Source organism: Macrotis lagotis, chromosome 4, assembly GCF_037893015.1.
Source record: "Macrotis lagotis isolate mMagLag1 chromosome 4, bilby.v1.9.chrom.fasta, whole genome shotgun sequence".
NCBI classification, from domain to species: Eukaryota; Metazoa; Chordata; class Mammalia; order Peramelemorphia; family Peramelidae; genus Macrotis; species Macrotis lagotis.
The window spans coordinates 75502066-75522218 of NC_133661.1; the positions used below are offsets into that span (position 1 = coordinate 75502066).

The window sequence follows — 20153 nt, forward strand, 5'->3', positions numbered from 1 at the left end:
CCTTCTGTACCCTCAATACTTTTTTCTTCCTGACTTGTTTTTTCTATGCTGAGAAACCCTAGTACCTACTAATAAATCAGAAGGTAAAGAAGTGATTTTCCCTCTTTTACCTAATTGCTCACCATCTTAGAAAGGAAAAAGACAAGCTTAGCCCTTATCTTACCTTGATTCCCACTTTATGCATCCTTTGTGTCACTTCCATTCAGTTGGGTCTTCTGGGAATCCTTTTTAGTTGCATTGGCCAGAAAAAGTTCTTCCTTTCCTCTTTTCCTTCTCTTCCCTTTTCTTTCCTCTTCCCCTTCCCCCTCTAACTCTCCTTCCCCCCCTTCCTTTTGCTCTTCTCCCCATTCTCGTCCAGTTTTTCTTCCCCTTCCCTTCCCTCTCCCTAGGGAACTAACCCAACCGAGTGTTAGCAATTAGGCCAACTAATAGGTGTCAAACCTTACCACCCCCCCCCCCCCATGGCAAACAGAGCAGAGAAAGATTCCGTCTAGTTTCAGTTGAAGAGGTAAGCTGGATCCATTGTAGCATTTTCAGATGACAGCAGAACAGGTTAGACTGGCTATGTGTGCTTCTTAAACAGCAACTTAAGACCTAAAGCCATCTGCAAATAATATATAGGAACTTGACAGAAGATGAATTAAGCTAAAATGGTCAGAGTATGGAATTCCTTTAGGTAGGCACTATAAGAAATTTAGGCACAATCTCTTTGTGGGATCTTGGGAACATCCAAATTACTTTGTTGTTTGGGAATTTTATTTAAATGTATATACAGGACAAAAATTTGACATTCTCAATCTTCCTAGACATTGCAGTCATGGACTTTTCCCACCAGTGTGACCCCCCCCCTCCCCACCTCCTTAGGTCATCTAGATTAAAGGGAAGAATAATCAGTCACAATCCAGGGAAGGCATTTCCATTTTATTTAAAAACTATTTACAATTTATTTAAACCTTCATAAATACTTTATCTAAAATCTTTGCCCAGAGTACTTTTACCTGAATAAAAATGAACTACTGGTTTATGAGTTGGGGGGTGAGGAATGAGGTTGGGAAAGAGATTGATGACAGGCTCTCTCTGATCGCTTGAATGGAATACAAGCATAGCCAAGAATTGGGACTCAAGGTCTGATCAGCGAAGGGAAGGAGAAAGTGAGGAGCCAGGTGGATAATATGTGAAGGGAAAAATTTGCAGTCTAGATCTAGGTCCCTCTGACCCATGCATGAAAGGTAAGGAGAATGGGTAAGCAGCAGCTCTGACTCAAATTTCCTTACAGACTTAAACAAGGTCTTCTAGTCCTGTCCAGTGGAACTGAAGGTGCTTGGGGTAATTATTAGCTACTATATATATTCTTATGAGGCAAGAGGGTTTGTGCGAGGTCATGCACCACTGGGCTGCTGGCCATGCTTGGAAGGGAACGGTCGATGTCACAATGTGTAGGGTCATAATTCACACACTGAGGATCCTAACTCCCTCACCTCACATAAAGATGAAGCTTTCATGACACCTACTTCACTGGGAAGTTGATTCTGGTTTGGTGGAAGAGAGAGGAAGGAGTCTGGCAGTGAGCAGGCTTGTAATTTCTCTAGCATTCTCTAGTTTGAGTCTCCAAGAGCCTGACTTTATTCATGAGTAAAGTCTTTGTGGTGCAATTTAAGGGATGCTTAGATGGCCATCCCACCTATCCCACTAATCCCTTTTCCCAAACTCTCCCTCAGAACTGATGAAATCTTTCCCTTTACTTTTGTCCCATACTTTCTGAGTTCTAATGACACATTCATGTGGGTAAACTAACACTCTTTTAAAAAATGCAAATACCCAGGGATAGTTACAAGTTTAGTATCATACAATTTTAGTATGAATTCGATGAATCTGATTTGAGATCCTCTTAGCACTCAACAGAAATCATCTCTGAGGGAAAAGACATTTTGAGTGGATGGGTAATGTGGAAAAGAAATAGGGAAAGGTAATTCTGGAAAATGGGGCACTTGGGGAGGGTTGGTGTTGGTGAAGCCTGCAAGGAGGGAGGAAACTTAGGGCACCTTGAGGGCACCAGGCCCCTAGGCCAATAATGAGGAAGGAGATGGGTCAGAATAGAAAGGGACCAACAACAAAAGACCTCTTTATAGGCACACTTATTTCTGACCTGGGATGCCAGGGCAGACCAAGAGATAGTCATTGCACCGCCATATGGCTTTTTCTGAAAATTGCCCTTCCTCAGCATCCCTTGAGAAAGAGCAGAAAATGAGAGAGGCTGCTAAGCTGGCCAGCCAGTCTAGCAGTAAGAGGAGAAGGAGGAGGAGAGAAAGAAAAGGGGAAAAAAAGGAAGAGCAGTGTGAGAAGTGATTCTCCTAACATTCTTGGGAATGCATGCTGTAGTTCCTTGAGAAAGAAACCTACCAATGGGTCACTCTCTTTGACTGATCTGGCACTCTTTGGTTTCTTAAATAACGAAACTAATTTCCATAACCGTTTACAGGTTTCTTGCTACTTTCCTTAAAGGCTGAAATTTCATTTCTTGGCTTCCATCTGGGACTTGGCTGAACCATATAAGCTTATCTTCCAGCAAAGACTTATAAACTGCCTGCACAAGGCAGGCAGAAGGTATGGCTCAACCCTTGCCCTCTGTTCCTGGGAGAGGATAGTTACGGGAGGATCCTTCTTTACCCTGCCCCAACCAGCTTGAATACATGCATGTCTCTGCCACCAGAACTTTCATGAGACGGAAATGGACCACTGGAAGAAGTTTTAAGTATTTGAAGACTATGATGAAATATATAAATATATACACACATACACACATGTATAAATATGTGTGAATGTGTATATATATATACATTTATATATATATACACATATCTATATATCTATATATCTAATCTATATATGTATATATAAAATTATTCAAATAATGCTTTGCAACCTCATCTTCTGCTCTCTCCTGGGCCAATTCTCTCATCTGCCTCTCTGCCCTTTGGCCTACCTGGAGCTAAGTCATGTGCAGATGTTTCAATTCGGTCAACAATGGCTTTTTTTTCCTAGAGAAAAGGCCAATGAAATGAAGCAGATGAACTAACCCAGCACCAGGGGATCCCAACTATCCCCCAGGGGGTTGGAAGAGATGGGTCTTGAAGGTTCCATGGGTAAGCTGTGGTCACTTCTTTGCTGCACGGTGTCTGAACCATTTCCATAATGTTCCATTCAAGGCACTGGTTTCCTTTACAACATCAGCAAGACTCTGAGCCAGGTGAGGTGAGAGGAGGTGCGAGGAACTATCTGCTGATTTGACAGCTAGGAAACAGGGAGGAAAAATCATGGTGCCTTATTGCCTTTGGCAGGTCTCTGGGGTTGGAGGAGATGACAGAAGGATGGTCTTTCCCAAAGCGTGTGGAAATCCATCCACCCAACTAATGTTCAAGCATTACTTCCTGTCATGTGATTAGAGGCATTAAATTGGAATTCTCCTCAGGGATCCTCTCCCCATCTGGCGACCTCTTCCTTTTCCCAACACCTGAAAAGATATAAAAAGATCCAGGATTCATTTGTGAAGCATTCAAAAACCTTGCATTATTTTTAAAGAGCATATTTATTACATTAAATTCTACTTCTCTCAGAAGATAAACAGAAAAGATGTCAAAACAGAGAGAAATAATCCTAATGGGTAAGAAATTTTACCCCAGTTGTGTGAAATAAGGAAGCAGTTATCACATATGTCATATGTGTTTTGCATGGGGTTGGGTTTCTTAGGATCAAGAAGTGCTTCTACCTGAAAAGGTTTAGCACAGTTCCTGATAGGCTGAAGGTTGCTGAATTGATTCTCCTTGGAGACTATTTCCATGTTCTCAACCTTCACACTGCAGTGTGGCAGTAGCTGGGATGCTGACCAGGAGTTTTGCCCAATCAACAACACAGATGGAGACAGTGACTAGACCAGAGATTTCATTGGGAAAGGGAATTCTCTCTACCAATACTGATCAACAATTTCTCTGCAACATAATGGTGTTACTGAATTGTTCTTGCCCAGGGTCACATGGGCAGTATGTATCAGGGTCAGAACTAGAACCCGGGTCTTCCTGGTTCCAAGGCAAACACTATTCACTATGATATACTGTAAGAATAATAAAATAAGATCCCAGAGGAAACAAAAGTAAGTGTTCTACTTAAAAAAATTAATTTGGGTCAAGGGTAACTTGTTTTATTATACAGTGAACCAAGTGCTGAATTTGAAGTCAGAGGGGGACCCGAATTCAAATTTGATCTTTGCCACTTACCACCTATGTGATTTTGGGCAAATAATTTGATCTCTCTGAACTTCAGTATCTGCAGTATCTATCAATATTTTAAAAAGGGATGACTGGACTAGATGATCATTTAAGTCTCTTCTAGCTCTAAAATTGTAATCATTATTTATTGGCATGGACATCATTTAATCTTGTTTTTTATTATATATTATACATATTATACGTTTATTATACATTGAATTTATTGGTTAATTAATTGATTAACAAATTCTGGGTACTCACTGAGTGGGATACTTCCCCAGTGGAACAGTAATAGTTCTAAAGCCACTAATAAAAATAAATTCCAGTATTAGCTCTTTAAAAGTCATCCAATGACTCCATCTTGGAGACAGATCCTATTGTTCACCTCTTGGGCTTTCCCCATCATGAAACTTTTCTAGTTGGGTGCAGATCTACTCACTTAAAGTTCTCAGCAACTTCTTGCCCAGTGTCTCCTCAAAGTCACTGCTGGAGGGGCTGGTCATACTCCCCAAGTTGGGGTCCTCTGAGTCCAAGATGAGATTACAACATTCACTGTCAGTTTCTAAGAAATGAGGCAGGAAAAGAATCATATATTTAGGGCTGAAGGCAATCAATCTTAGCAGGCACTTCATACAACCCTATCCCCAATATTTACTTTACAGATGAGGAACTGGGATCAGAGAGATGAAGTGGCAAGGTCACCCAATTAGTAAATAGCAAGGATGAGATTTGAACTGGAACCTTTTCAGTGGACAACACTGATCCTCTCACCAATTTGAATTTAATTTAATTGAAAAATTAAACAAAATTTTCTCCCCCTCTTCTGGTTTTAGCAAAATAGGTACTTACTATCTAAAGGAATGTATATTGGGGTTAACCTTAAAATATAAATGGCTCCATGTTCTGGATTGAGGTCATTTTCAAAATGTGAGGGAGATGAAATCAGGCTCCTAAACTGAATTGTATAATCTTAGACAGTGGGGTTAGGACTCCCAATAAAAATGAGGCATATTTGGGGGACACCCACTCTTCCAGAGAGATTGGCACAACATTAACCACATGAAATAGAGGGAAATGATGGACCAGCAGTACAGGATAAAAGGTCCCCTAGGGGATTGACCTTTGGATTGGGCTAAATTATTTTGATGAAGAAAACATTTGCTCATTCTTTCCTATCCTCTTGGGATTTCAATGAAAGCAGGTCTCATTTAAACTTTTTCTCTCCCCAGGATATAGTAATAGTCTGTACACAGTATGAGCCTGATAAATGTTTGATGAATGAATGACTAGCTAAGTGATTATGTAGCAGCAATAAGAATGGAACACCCCAAACTCTGCCATTAAATTGGAAGAACAGGAGTTTTGCTAAGAGGGAACCTGAGATTAGGATAATGAACCAAAGAAGTAGATCTAAAGAGTCCAGGTGGAAGATTTCTGTATGGGGATCATTTTACTGGGGGTCCCTAAGGCCCTTTCAGGGTTCCATGAGCTATAAACTATTTCTGTAATAGTACTACAATGTTTTAATATCAATATGGTAAATATCAATAGATACAACATATATAAACAAAAACTTTGTATTGGGGGAAGCCTCAATAATTGTTCAAAGTATAAAAGGGTCCTTAGAACTAAAAACTTGAGAACCATGACTCTAGACTACCTTATCTAGAATGGATAGGTTAGGATTGGAACTGGAAAATTCTAGTTAAGGATTAAAGTTGAGGAATTTCTCCCTTGAATGAATGCCTTGAATCCTCTTTTTATTTTTTAATTTTTTTTAGGTTTTTTTTATAACGCAAACGGGGTTAAGTGGCTTTCCCAGGCCACACAGCTAGGTAATTATTAAGTGTCTGAGACCGGATTTGAACCCAGGTACTCCTGACTCCAGGGCCGGTGCTTTATCCACTAGCCGCCCCCTATTTTTTAATTTTTTAAATTTTGTGTGTGTGTTTTTATATAAATAGTTTATTTGTTTTCCAATTATATACAATAGTAATTTCTATTTATTTTTTAGTAAAGTTTTGAATTTTATATGTTTACCCCCTTTCCTTCCCCTCCCCCCCCACAAAAGGTAGTCTGATAATCTTTGCATAGATTAAAATTGAACACGTTGAGAGAAAACATTCGTTTTTTTATAAACTATTATACTTCTCTCTTCCTGAGTTATTATATATATTTATATATATTATGCACACATAGATACACACACACATATATTTATATGGTACAACATAATACATTTGTATATATGTATAAACAAACACAGCTACCTATTGTTTTCCCTTCTAACTAAGCTACAATTTTGTGGTCTGGTTCTATCTAAGGGAGGAGAATGTCAAGAAGGAGGTGGAAGCTGCGTTGAATAAGGTAGTGGCATTGGTCAGACAAATCTAGGAGGTCTAGTTTCTCAGGTTATGGTTCTGTGAAAAAAAAAGATTTAGAAAAGAGAGTGAAAGTCCTGTGGGTACAAATCTCCTGGGTCCATTGAAGTCAAAGAAGCCAAAGTCTGGAAGGTTAATTTTGAGTGGAGTTCCCCAAAGTAGCCTTGCTTCAGCAATGCTAAGAGCCTACAAGGTCCAGGGCTTGGTAGGTCAAGATGATTACTTAAAGCAGAATGAAGGGAAACGAACTTCTCATCTGGGCATAAGAATTAAGTTAAATCCTAATGTTCCCTTCACTCAGCCTCATTAGCCTCACTTCTACTAAAGGATGATGATCCCATATTCCTTTTGTAGTAGAAAGACCCCCAGGTTCCAATCATCTGCTCTACCACTTACTAGCCAGGCAGTGTAGATTGGATAGAATCCTGGCCTTGGGAGTTAGGAAGCTCTGAATTCAAATCCTACCCCTGACACAAATCCTACCCCTGGCTTTAGGCAAGTCACTTAGCTTTTCTTATCCTCAGTTTTTCCCTCTGCAAAATGGCAATGAAAATGTCATCAAGTTTACAGGGTTTTTGAGAGAATCAAATGAAGCAGCATATATGAAGGGGAAAAGCAAACCTTAAAAAGCACTAAATTCAATGTTTGTTAATACTGTGACCTGAGAAAGTCTTTTCATCATAGTTTTCTCCCCTGTAAAATGGGGGAGAAATGGTATATTAGACAATCTCTAGGTGTCCTTTCAGTTCTCAAATCCTACAAATCCCATCCCCATCTGACCTGGTCTAGCTGGGAGAACAGTGTCCGGAAGCACAAACTGAGGATTTCCGCTCTCCTCATGGACGTCCAATTCCTCTTGAACAAAGGAGATCTCTTCCATCTTCAGGTAAACTGCTTCATTAGGGCTCTTCGGATCATCTGTCCTGCTACCTGCAGAAGACACCAGACATGGATCTGGAGGATGTCAGCGGCCCTGCTTGAGGTCCAGGATGGAAGTTTCCTGTGGATGCTGCTCCCATGACCTGCCCCATTAACTTACACTGAAGGCTGTTCCTGTCATTGAGAAGGGTGATGGCTGGGTCATCCTTAGGGCTCTGTGGGGTTCCATGAGAGGTTGGTGCCTTTGTGGAATCTCCATCAGCAAAGGCTTCCATGTCTGGAGACTGAGGAGAGCTGTCCATGTGGCAAGCAGTAAGTGCGTTCTGATACTGCTGTCGAGTGATCTAAGAGAAATTAGAAGGACAGACAATTCGGGATGGGCGAACCAGACATTAACCTGTGGAGCCCATCACTAGTGTAAGAAAGCATCTCATCCTAGGCAAAGAGGCCTACAGAAAGACACGAGTACCACCCGAAGGGCAGGAACACCCCGTTCAAAAATATTTCTTCAACTGATGACAAATCTTTCCTAAGTTAGTAGCAAATTTCAAGCAAGTCTTAAAATGCACTTATGTTTTCTGAGTCTAGTAAATCAACATCTTTCACACTTTCCTGCTAATTAACTTGATGACCACTAGAAGAAGATAGGGTCTGAAGGAAATGAGACGAAGTCAATAAAGAATAAAAAGGATCCCTGGTTCAGGGGGTTCTCCTCTGGAGGAGAGATTCAACTGTTCTGTTTGGTCTCAGAAGGCCAGATCAGGAGGAACAGGTGGCTGTTGACAAAAGATAAAATTTAGATTTCATAGAGGAAAACTCCCTAACAATCAGGAATATTGAGGAGGAGAACTTCTTCCCTTGGAAAATAGTAGGATTCTCAATTATTAGAAGTCTTCAAGTAGAGGCTGGATAACCACTTGCCAGATATAATTATACAACAATCAATCAATTAATGCTGACTGATTGACAGATGAATGTCATTTAACTGTTCAGGTTATGAGATGGTTCAGTTAACCCCTGAAGTCCCTTCCACTCTGAGATTCTATGATAAGTAAATGATAATACAAGAGAAGGGTTAATGGGAAAGGGGGAGACCTAAGTATAAGTCTATCTTCCTACCATCTGGGAAAGGCAGACCTGTGCCTGGAGCTGCAGAGAGATGAATGATGGGAGAGGGATGTGTGTGGGCATCCAAGGGATATTAGAGTAACAGCTAGCATTTATAAGAGCTTTGAGGTTTACAAAGCACTTTAAAAGATTGTCTCCTTTTATCATCATAATAGCTTAGGAAAGTAGATGCTATTTTTATTTTCATTCTACAGATGAGGGCACTGAGGCAGATAGGGGCATAGCAACTTCCTTCAGGTCCCACAGATAGTGGTCACTGAGGTCAAATTTGAAAAGAGAAATTCCTGACTCCAAGTCTAGTGTTTTATCTACAAAGCCACCTAGATTCCTTAGATGAATTAATTATATGCTGTAATAATGAGGATCAGGAAGGACTCTAGAGGGGAGACTGACTGAAAGTAGGCTGGAAAGATGCAGAAAACAAACTTCCCCACCATCTCACAATTTCCTCAAAGACTATGTTCTATTATCTCAAACATTTAATAGTATTTTCCTCAAGAAGCAGTCAGGATTCTGGCGTTTCAATTGTCTTTTAGAGTAGCTCTGGGAAATTCTTGTCTACAATGATCTGAGACAGAAGGAAAGCAGATAACCATACATGTGGGAACAGGAAGTCATCTCGGTTTGGAGAAACCAGAAAATCTTTCATATGGTTCCTAAAGATGATCACATTGGCCCAGTGCCAATTTCTTCCCTTTACTTAAGGAAAGACTTACAAATTAGCTTCAAATGCTTTTCAGGTCACAAAGGATCTTTTAAAAGAGAGTTGGGAATCCTCTAATCCAGTGGTTCTTAAACTGAGATCCACATTATATATCAAGTGGCCAGTGAATTTGGATGGGAAAAGAATTACATCTTAAATTTCACCAACCTCGAACTAAAACATGGCATTTCTTTCAACAATGAAAAAAAACCTGTCTTATCATGTGAAGGGGTCCCTGGGCTTCACCAGTTTGTTGAAGGAGTCCATAAGACACAAAAAGTTGAGAATCTTTATTTTAGGCTTACCTCCCTATTTTACAGATGAGAAAACAAGAAGCCCAGAGAGGAACTGATTTTCTCAAAGTCACACAGAAAGTTAAGGGAATAACTAGGACCTGAGATCCGGTCTCAATCCTCAGTCCAATAGATTTTCCATGATACCATGTTTGTTTCTAATGATAACCTTAAGCTTTGAAGTTCTTCAAGAGGCCTGGAAAATTTACTGTTTAGAAATTGCGGTATTAGAGGAAAAGTAGCCACAAAAAATTCATGTGATATCTTTCCTTTAAGTAAGAAAATCCTATGGATCAGTTTTTTGTTGTTATTGGATTTCTAAAGCCTCCTATTTGTGAGCTCTGAAAAAGAAAAATATATTCTGACATTGAAGAGTAAAATTCTCCCCACCCCCCAAACCCATTGAAAAAGAGACTCATTTTCTTAGCTATATACAAGGTCTGGCTAAATATTAAGACTGAGTGTTGTGTTAAGAAAGACATCAAAAGAATCTTTACCTGGAATTCCTATTTCAGTTCTGTCTGGGATGTTGATGAATTATCATAACTCAGAATCTGTTTTTAGATTGGGGGATGTGAGTGACCTGAAGGATGCTGCAAGTAAAGGATGATAGGTAGTTGGGGCGGGGGAGGGTTGACCTATGACTTCTGGGGATAGTATTTTGACTTCTCTAAAGTATGTTGTTCAGTAAGTTTTATGTGAAATTTCCAGGATAACTCAAAGCATCCTTTTAAAAAAAATTTTTGCTCATCTATATATATATATATATATTATATATTATATATATGTATATTGAATATTCATGAACCTGTCAAAGGATTTCTCTCCTCTCTCTTCTCTATCTCCTGAAAGACATGGGAGTTTCTTTGGATTGAAAAACACTATCATTTAGCGATGAAGCATGGTAGCCATCTCAGAAGACTAATGTCATTTTAGGCTGAATCAAGAGAGGCATGTTTTTCAGAAATAAGAGATGAGAGTTTCATTTTATTCTGCCCTAGTCATACCACATATAGAGTATAATATTTAATCAAAAACCCTTCCATTAAATTAGGAGACTTCCTTTTTTACTCAGAGAGAACCTGGGATTGGAAGAATAAATCAATGAATCGGTTTCCCTGGGTGTCACAGTTAAGAGAAAAATACTGATTAGTTGGAGATCAATCAGAGGAAGACTGCCAAAGTAATAATAGGCTTCAAGTTTTTGCTCAAAGACACTCTGTGGAAGGAAATGGGGATGTCTAATCTGGAAAAGATAAGATTTAGGTAGGGCAAAAGGATTATCTGAAAGAGGGATTGATTGGACTTGTACCATTTGGCCCTAAAGGGCAAAACTTGTAGCAATGAACCAAAGTTACACAGAGGCAACTTTAGGGTTGATCTAAGGAAATATTTCCTAACCCATAAAAATATCCAATGGTGGAAGGGGCTACCTTAGGGATCATGGGAGTCTTATAATTGGGAAGTTTTCAAGCAAAGACTGGATGACCACTTGTCAGGCATGTTGTGGAAGGAAGCTAGGTGGTACAGAAGATACAGCATCAACCCTGGAGTCAGGAGGATATCAGTTCAAATCTTGCCTTAGACATTTGACACTTACTAGTTGTGTGAACTTGAGCAAATCACTTAACCTGATTACCTCATATCCAGGGCCATCTCCTGATTCTCATCTGATCCCTGGATTCAGATGACTCCGGGGAGAAAAGGAGGCTAGTGACTTATAACAGCACCCTCTTATTCAAATCCAATTGACTTGCTTGTCATTGCATCACGTCCCTGATGTCATGCTCCTCTTTGAGAACAAAGGAACATCATCAATAATGGAAAGAAAATTTTTTTTCAGGTACAGGTGGAAATAGACAGTCACTGAGGTCTCTTCTTGAAATTCTTGATTCTGATCTTTTGCCTAAGTCACCAATTAACCAATAAGCATCCAGACCCCTCCTACTCTGGTATATGTTACTACCACCTCAAGCCTGCAACAACTTTGTTTTGGGAAATCATTTTAGACCCTCTTTACATCTCAGGAAAAAAACTCAACAAACTCATAGAACATAGAAATGTCAGCTTTGGAAGGGACTTGTAGCAATTGATGCTAGTCTAAATCTTTTAATTTTTATAGATAAGGAAATTGAGGCTCCTAGAGGAGAGGTGATTTGATCAAATGTCTAGTTATAGCTCAGTTGGGAGTCAAAACCAACATGGCCTCCTCCAAGTTATCATCCCATAGCTACATAAGTACAACACATATTTTTCATAGAATTTTACAGTTAAATATTCCACCTTCCTTCCTTACAACCACCCCGAGAATGAAAAGCACACAATAGGGCCCATTTCCCTATTATTATTCCTACAGCTGTGACTGTGCAATTATTAGTCAACTCAGTTTTTCATTGAGAACCCAACTCAAGTCAGAACTACAATTCAAATTCAAGTCTTTCCTATCTCCCAGAGTAGCATTCTTTTTTTTTTTTTTTTACTTATTTAAGGCAATGGGATTAAGTGACTTGCCCAAGGCCACACAGCTAGGCAATTAAGTGTCTGAGGCTGGATTTGAACTCAGGTCCTGTCTCCAGGGCCAGTGCTCTATTCATTGTGCCATCTAGCTGCCCCATAGAGTAGCATTCTTTTTCTATTATGTCCATTATGTTCTGTTATGTCTCTTATGTTCAAATATGTCATTGTGTTTGCATTTTTTTAGCCTGGAGTTTTTCTTATAACTTATTTTTAATATACTGTTTCTTTCTTCCCTTTATAATTTTTTGGAAATATAATTATTGAGATGCAATATGTCTAGATCCAGATGGAAACAAAATGGAACAATGACTGGCACATAGTAGGCACTTCATAAATGTTTACTGATTGACTGAAGTAATACTCAAGTCACAGTGCAAATCTTGAGTCATTTTAAAGAGAGATATGGAATAGGGTGTGATACAAGGCTTTCAAACTGGGTGGAAAGCAGCTCCTAGCACCAGCTTAACAATGTGGTTAAACATTGAAGTGGAACTTGGTATCCAAGACTTTGACTATTATTTGGAATTAATTAGCTGTGTGACTCTACATATGTAAACTCTCTGAGCCTTAGGGTTTTATGATTCTGCTAGATTTCTCTAGCAAAACTGGGGTCAAAATAAAAAGAGGGTGTGTACCCTCTTGAACATTTTTGTGTTTGACCTTCAAAAGGGTTTGATGTCGGTTCCACATGAAAGTAATTTCCTGACTCAGAAAATGGCTGAGACTGGCTTGCAGCTATTTCAGGAACTATTTTCCTAAGAGTTAAATGAAGGATTTTCTGGTTCATCCAAATTTGAGTGGCTTCTTAGTCTTGGGTGAGTCATTGACTGTTTTTCTGCTGTCTCTATCTCTGGCTGAAAGTTCAGAGCCCCAGTCTCATTTCTGAGTTAATATAGACCCCAGGAATCTCTCTAATTGCACAAGTCCTGGTTTGGGAAAAGCTGAGTCACATTCCTGTTCAACACAGTTGGAACAACTGATTCTAAGAATAAAGTTCAGATATTTTGAATGTGCATGATTTTGCTAATAAGCAAAGCATGGGGAAGACCTATTCCTACACCCACAGCTACAGGAGTAGGTAGTAACAACTCTAGGCCCAGAATCTTCTCTAAATCCAACAACCACACAACAAGTCTTTCCCTGATGTCTTCATTTGAGTGAATAGAGCAACTGCAATTAGGAAATAGTGAAGGATAATCAGAGAGGTTCAAGGTCAAGGGGAGGGGGCAGAGTATGACAATGTTTAGAGCTGAAAAGTGCTCTATTAGTCATAGTCACTTCCAGGTTATTTGTGGTCTGCCTGCTCCAGAGCTGAATTCTTAACCCTTACCCCCAGTTCTGTCATCTTTTTTCTTGTCTTCTCAATGTTTTGTATTTGCTCAGATCCAAACTATTGTGAAGGGTAGCTAGATGACAAAGTGAATAGAGTGGAGGTAGGAAGATCTGAGTTCAAATCTGGCCTCAGACAATTACTAGCGGTGTGACCCTAGGCAAGTACTTAGTGCTGTTTGCTTAGTTCCATCTGTAAAATGAATTGGAAAAAGAAATGGAAAACCACTCTAGTATTTTTGCCAAGAAAACCCCAAATAGGTCTCACACACACAAAAATATCAGACACTACTGAACACCAACAACAAACTCTTGAGAAAGGAACACACAAGGTGGTGCTGCCATCCATGGCCATTAATCAATTCTACATGGTCACTGAAAGCCTGATTAATAATTGGGAAGTATGTTTTATTTTTATTTATTTTATTTATTTATTTATTTGCAAGGCAATGGGGTTAAGTGGCTTGCCCAAGGCCACACAGCTAGGTAATTATGAAGTGTCTGAGGTCGGATTTGAACTCAGGTACTCCTGACTCCAGGGTCGGTGCTCTATACACTGCGCCACCTAGCTGTTCCTGGAAGTATGTTTTATGAGACAATAGGAGAGAGCATGGTACATAAAAAGAGCTCTGGATTTGGAAATAATGAGCCTGGGTTCAAATCTCCCCTGTGCCATATGGTAAGTCCTGAACTTCAATAAAATCACTTCATCTCTTTGGGTCTTAGTTTCCTCATCTGACAGATGGGGATGGGGGACAAAATTATTGGCCTTAAAGACCTCTAATAGTTCTAAATCCTATGAATTCTTCTTAGGGAAATGAATGCAGGGAATCTCCTTGGAACTTGATGACTTTATCTATATAGCAAGGGACTTAGACTAGATAATCTCTAAGGGTCTTTCTAGCTCCCCCAAACTGTTATGGTAGGTAAAGCTATATGTAATATTTTTGCACCTGCAATAAGACTTAATAAGACCTGGAGAAAAAACCACAGAGAACATGTCATCCAATCCCTTCATTTAAATAATGAGGAAATTGAGGTCCAAGGAATAGAAGTGACTTGTCTAAAGTCACACTAGTAGTAGCAAGTGTCAGCAGTAGAATTTAAACCAAGGTCCTTTGATATTAGAAGCAGTACTCTTTTCTAGAAGACTATCTCAGGGTAAAAACTTTCTAGACATGTTTATATTTTTTTCAACTGTGGTGAAATCTCCTATCAAAAATAACAGAGATGAAAGAAACCTCAAGAATCATCCATTTCAACCCTCTTATTTTATAGAAAAGGGAACTGAGAAGTAAAGTGATTTGCCTAAAATAAAACTGGTATATATATATATATATATATATATATATATATATATATATATATATATATATATATGTATATACACACACACACAATAATAGGGCAGTTAAGTGGTACAGAGAGTAGAGTATTGGACCTGGAATCAGAAAGACTCATCTTCATGAGTTCAAATCCAGCATCAGACTAACTATGTGATCCTGGGCAAGTCATTAAACCCTATTTGCCTCAATTTCCTCATTTGTAAAATGAGAAAGTAATTTACATATTTATAGCACTATAAGATTTTCTAAATGCTTCATATGCATTATCTCAGGTGTGTTGTCTCCTAGGTCAGCATTCTTTCCTCTCAACTGAACTGTTTTCCTTGGTCTTTAGCAATTTGTATTTTCCTCAGTCCTTTTCTCTTATCTTTGTTATTTTCTGATTATCTTTATGGATCAAAGAATATTTTTATGTGGGATACTTTAGGAGAGCCTAGAAGGACCTCTTCATCCAAAACAGCTGCCATACTAATCATGCCTCTACTGTAAAAGACCATACTCTTCCACTGAGCTTGCAGTCTTGTGAAAGACATAGATGAAGTTGTGAGGGAGAAATGGGGTGATGCCCAGCCAGCTCAAACAAGTCAGCTCTCTGAAACACTGTGTGATCCTGGACAATTCATTTAACCCTTTGGTATTTTGGGCAACTCTCTAAGACTATGCTTTGCAGAGAAAATGTCAGCTTGCCTTGGTAGAAAAAATTTCTTCCCCTGGAAGTTCCTTATATCAATGGAACCATAATTTCCATCCCTATCTCTATTAATTGAACTTTAAATGACTAATTAGTCTTCTGAGTTTAAGGCATTGAAAGCCTCTTCTAAAATGAAATCAAATGGGACACAGGACTACTAAGTTTGATGTCAGGAAAGTCAGGTCTGGAGACATATAGAGCCTAAATCCTACTAAAATGGCAGCTTTTGAGTAAGGCACCAAAACAGGATATCCTGACCAAAAGAGGTAGCCTGTTCTTCTAGAGGATAAAAGGATGATGAAGATGAGTCTTTCCTATTTTAATTCAGCTCAATAAATCTTAGTGAATGTCTATTATGTTCAATTGTCAAAATTTACCAAAAGCTCTAAAAGTAGGGCATTCATATTTGGGGGAGCATGATAGATCCAACAAAGTGGTTCTCCCCCCACCAGGTAATTATTAGGAGGTGAAATATTGGAATATTTACAGCTGGTTGTCCTATGCCTTTTTTCTATTGAACTGTTTCAGGTACATCACCTTTACTATTCCTTTCCCAGTAAAAGCATCTAAGGCTTGGCTCTCCATGCTACCAACGTACCTGGCCACATTAGGTTGCCCTCCATAATCCCACTTAGGTGGCCTTTCTCACTCTCTTTAGGGGAGGTGACTCAAACGGGACTCAGTACTCCAACTACTGCTTTTATAGTGTTGGGGTCACCTTCACCTGGTTGGCACTTCTGGACATCTATAAGACAGAAAAGAAGTCTGGTACACAGGCATTGAACCAAAGCTCATAATAACAACCTGCTTCCATAATGGAATCAACTGATTTTTCCATAAGTGAAGCCTTTCCCTGGTGCCTCCCTGAAGTTTATAATTTAAAGTACATTTCCTGTTTCTATATTACCAAATTCATTCTGGTTCTGTTTTAGTCTTCATACAAAAGAAAAATGACAAATTTGTAATTTGGACTAAGCTTACAAGCAACCTGGGGAGAAAGCATCTAATTCTGGGCACTGCTATTTATACACTCAAATATATTTTTTTCTCTTTCTGCTTTATAATGGTCAAATTGAATTTAGCAATTCAATTTGAACTGCTTTTCCTGTGATTCCTAGATATCTAAATTGTCAGTGACACATCATGGTTAGGGTAGAATTTTTAGAGGCAGGAATAGTGACCCTTTTCATAACATGGATATGGTGGCCAAGGGTAATGGGTGTGCTGGTGGAAGTGAGGGAGGCTTTTGAAAGGTAAGTCTCTGATGAAGAAAATGAAGAAAAAGGGAAGACAAGAAAGAAGAATGAGGGGAAGAAAAAAGGGAACAGAAAAGAAGAGCTGGAGGGTAGGGGGAGAAAGGAAAGAAGAAGAATGAAAAGGAGAGAAAGACAAGAGGAGGTGATAAGAGGATGTATGGGACTTAGTATAAAGGAATTATATAAAAGACCTATTTGATGTGTACAAGGCTGGAACTGACCAATAGATATGATTGGTTATACAGGCAGGGTGGGGCAGGGTGACCTTGGAGATTACTGTTGCAAAGTGTTTTTTCCAGAGTTACTCAACCAGACTTTCCCAATCCAACTTATTTCCAACAAATTTCTCTCCACAGAAACAAATACTAAGCAATCCCTTACATTTTGTCAGATACTCCACAGCTGCAGTTATTTTGTAACTAGTATAAACAAAGGGGCATTTTCAGAAAGTTGAACTCGATAACTAAAGACCAGAGACCAACTCTAAACCTTTTGGGGGGGGGATGATCTTCTTAAGCTTGAACACCTTTCTTATATTTTCTGTTAGTTTATAATTTTAAGGTTGTAATTTCTGAGGTATTTAATCAATCCTAAAATATAATAAATGTATTGTATATTAGTATATCTAATCAAATTGATACTACATTATAAATAATGATATATAGCAAATAAATAGACCATGTAATAGAAAAGGAACCTATAATTTAAGGCTTCTTCTATAAGTTGGTGATAAAATGACAAGCGCAAGGTCCCATGGTTAAAACACAAAGGTTATTGTTTGTTTTCTTTTTTGGCTAAGCAGATATACATTTTATTCCTTTTTATATAAATAATTTCTCTATCAAGAATTACCAATAAGTTATTATTAAGTTATATTATTATAATATAGAATTAATTTATTATTATATCTTATTATTTATAAGATATAAAGCAAGGATAAGCAAACTATGTGTATTTTTATTGTATGTAAATACAATAAAACTTTATTTAAAAATGTAAAAACCATTCTGAACTCAGAGGTTGTCCAAAAAGAGCTAGGGGGTCAGATTTAAACTTTGCACTGGTTTACAGATCACTGAAAAGTATAGAGCTAGCTTTTAAAGTTATATGGATATCTTAATACTCTTTTGTAAATTACTCAATAATAATTAATAAAATTAATTTATAACAATCCTCAATTCAAATGAATAACATCTTAATTTAATTCTATTCTTTGTCCCAGAAAATGATTAAGTTCTGAACTCATATCGAATCTTAAATTGGCCCTTCCAAAGGTGCCATTGGGACTTCAGGTCAATTGTGTCTAAAGAGTCCTATCAAGTTCTCTCAGTAATTTGCTATGGACACTCCAACTTAAGTTACTCTTTTTGTGACAATTCTCTCACTCTCTTCTGATATCATTTTGTACAGATTCCCTCAGAATCCTCATTCCTCACTTCTAGGGGGCAAAAGAAAGAGAAATAAAGGAACCACCTGGAGATGGAAGCAAAATTCAGTTTCATTCCTATGAAAGAATAAAAGAACACAGTTTCCCAAACAAGTAAATGACTTGGTCAAAACATCTTTTCATCCAATGGTTACTTCCTATGCCAGACAGAACTTGTATCTAACAAAAAATAATATTTTTTTAGCAATAACATGATCCTGCCATTCTTTTGCAAAGCATTATTACAAATCTTATAATAAAAATAGAACATTTCAAATAAAACATTTAAACAAGGTTTTTGAATGTAGATCTCAAGTTCCTCTATATGTGATACTTTGTTTTAGATTTCTTAGTGAAAGAAAACATTTTTACTATTCAGCTATATATTTGCAGTGGAAGGGTGGCCCTAAGATTTGAAAAAGGACATTGGTCTTCATTGCTAGCCTATGATTCAGTAAAATGGAATCTACCAGGACTACTACCACAAGTTTAAGTAAATTTCTAAAGGTAAACTGAGGCACATATTCTTAGTAAAATCCGTTTCTTAACAGTGATACATATAACTGTTAACAAAGTGGGTCAGACTGATCACTTCAATAAAGCTAGCAACTTTAATGAGAAGGAAACCCTCTTTGACACATGAGAAAGAAGGGGTCTAGATAGTTATGGAACATTATGATTAGTCATACTAAGAAAAGTGGGCTGGCATTCAGGTAAAGCTAATCACACTTCTCTCTGAAAAATTAAGAAATGTTCATTATTTTTATGGAACCTGTCTACATCCTCAAATCTGCTAGGGGATCAAAACTACCAGACTTGTAGCGTTGTCTCTTGGAAGAGATAAAATCTTCCCTAAATTCATAAGAACAGACAACATATCTTTTGGGGGAAGATACTAAGTTAACTAGTAGGGCTTAAAGCTAATAATAAGATATACTAATAGTATTTTTGAGGTTACTTCTATGAGAGATAAAAACATTTATTTATACTTTTAAGTTAACTCAGAGGGAAAGATGAATTCTTAATAACTCAAGGATAAAACAATGTGACTTCAGACAGATGTAGATTCAGTTATAAAATTAATATATCATCAAATCAATTATATTGTAGAATTAATGAAAGTAGAAACTCAAGGTAATATTAATTTTGATCTTTGTACTCTAGAAAAGACCACGGATTTTTGTGCTTCTGTTTCTTTATCTGCAAAATGAGGTTAATGGCAATACTACCTTCCTTCCCATTCTTCCTTATATACTGCAGACATTTTCCCTAAGAATTCATGGTGCCTTTCCATAATAGATCATATTGAACAAGTCACTGTACTTGTTGCTCTTTGAGGGACCCCTGAATTTCTATTCCTCAAATAAATCAAGACATAAAAAACTTGTTGCTCAAGAAGTCTCTTGACTTGCAGTATCAAGTGTACACCTATCAAAACATTTCTCCAAAGTAGGATGCTCTATTTTGAGCAGGAAGCAAACTACACTGTGATCACCCACAATGTTAATGAACAAAACTCTCAAATAATCCGAAGACGTCTTGCCTTTATTCCCAACTTCTCTTGCTTCTAAAACTTTTACCATTACTGTTAACAAATAAAAAGAATTGGCAACTCAGATCTTATTAGCTTTTATTTCTCTTATTAAATTCTGTTGAAGGTCTATATTAATAGTGAAATGGATAGAGTGGAGAGGATAATCATAGAGAATTAGCTCATGAAAAAAGCAGATGCATTCTGTTATTTAACTATATCTGTGGTTTTTAAGTGTTTCCAGGTCTATATGTAAGTCTCCATACCCATGTTTTGAGTCTATGTCATAGCCTCCATATCCAAAGATTGGAACAATAGTGCAGAGAAAATTGTACTGGTTTGAAAGCCTGAGGATATGGGTTCAAATTGCAGCCCTTCTCTTTGCTAGTTATGAGACTGCAGACATGTCAC

The 20153-nt window shown here is 38.0% G+C and overlaps 1 protein-coding gene across 1 annotated transcript in view; it reads right to left on the bottom strand.

Moving 5' to 3' along the window:
- Positions 1-906: 906 nt before the first annotated feature.
- The window catches only part of CNNM1 (cyclin and CBS domain divalent metal cation transport mediator 1), a 71398-nt gene continuing 52151 nt past the window's right edge, over positions 907-20153 (bottom strand). Inside the window, exons 9-12 of the mRNA XM_074236192.1 lie at positions 7683-7866; positions 7424-7573; positions 4702-4824; positions 907-3511 (exon numbers count right to left, since the gene is read on the bottom strand). Coding sequence (XP_074092293.1) covers positions 3432-3511; positions 4702-4824; positions 7424-7573; positions 7683-7866 — 537 coding nt within the window. The 3' untranslated portion in view covers positions 907-3431. The remainder of the gene's footprint in view (positions 3512-4701; positions 4825-7423; positions 7574-7682; positions 7867-20153) is intronic.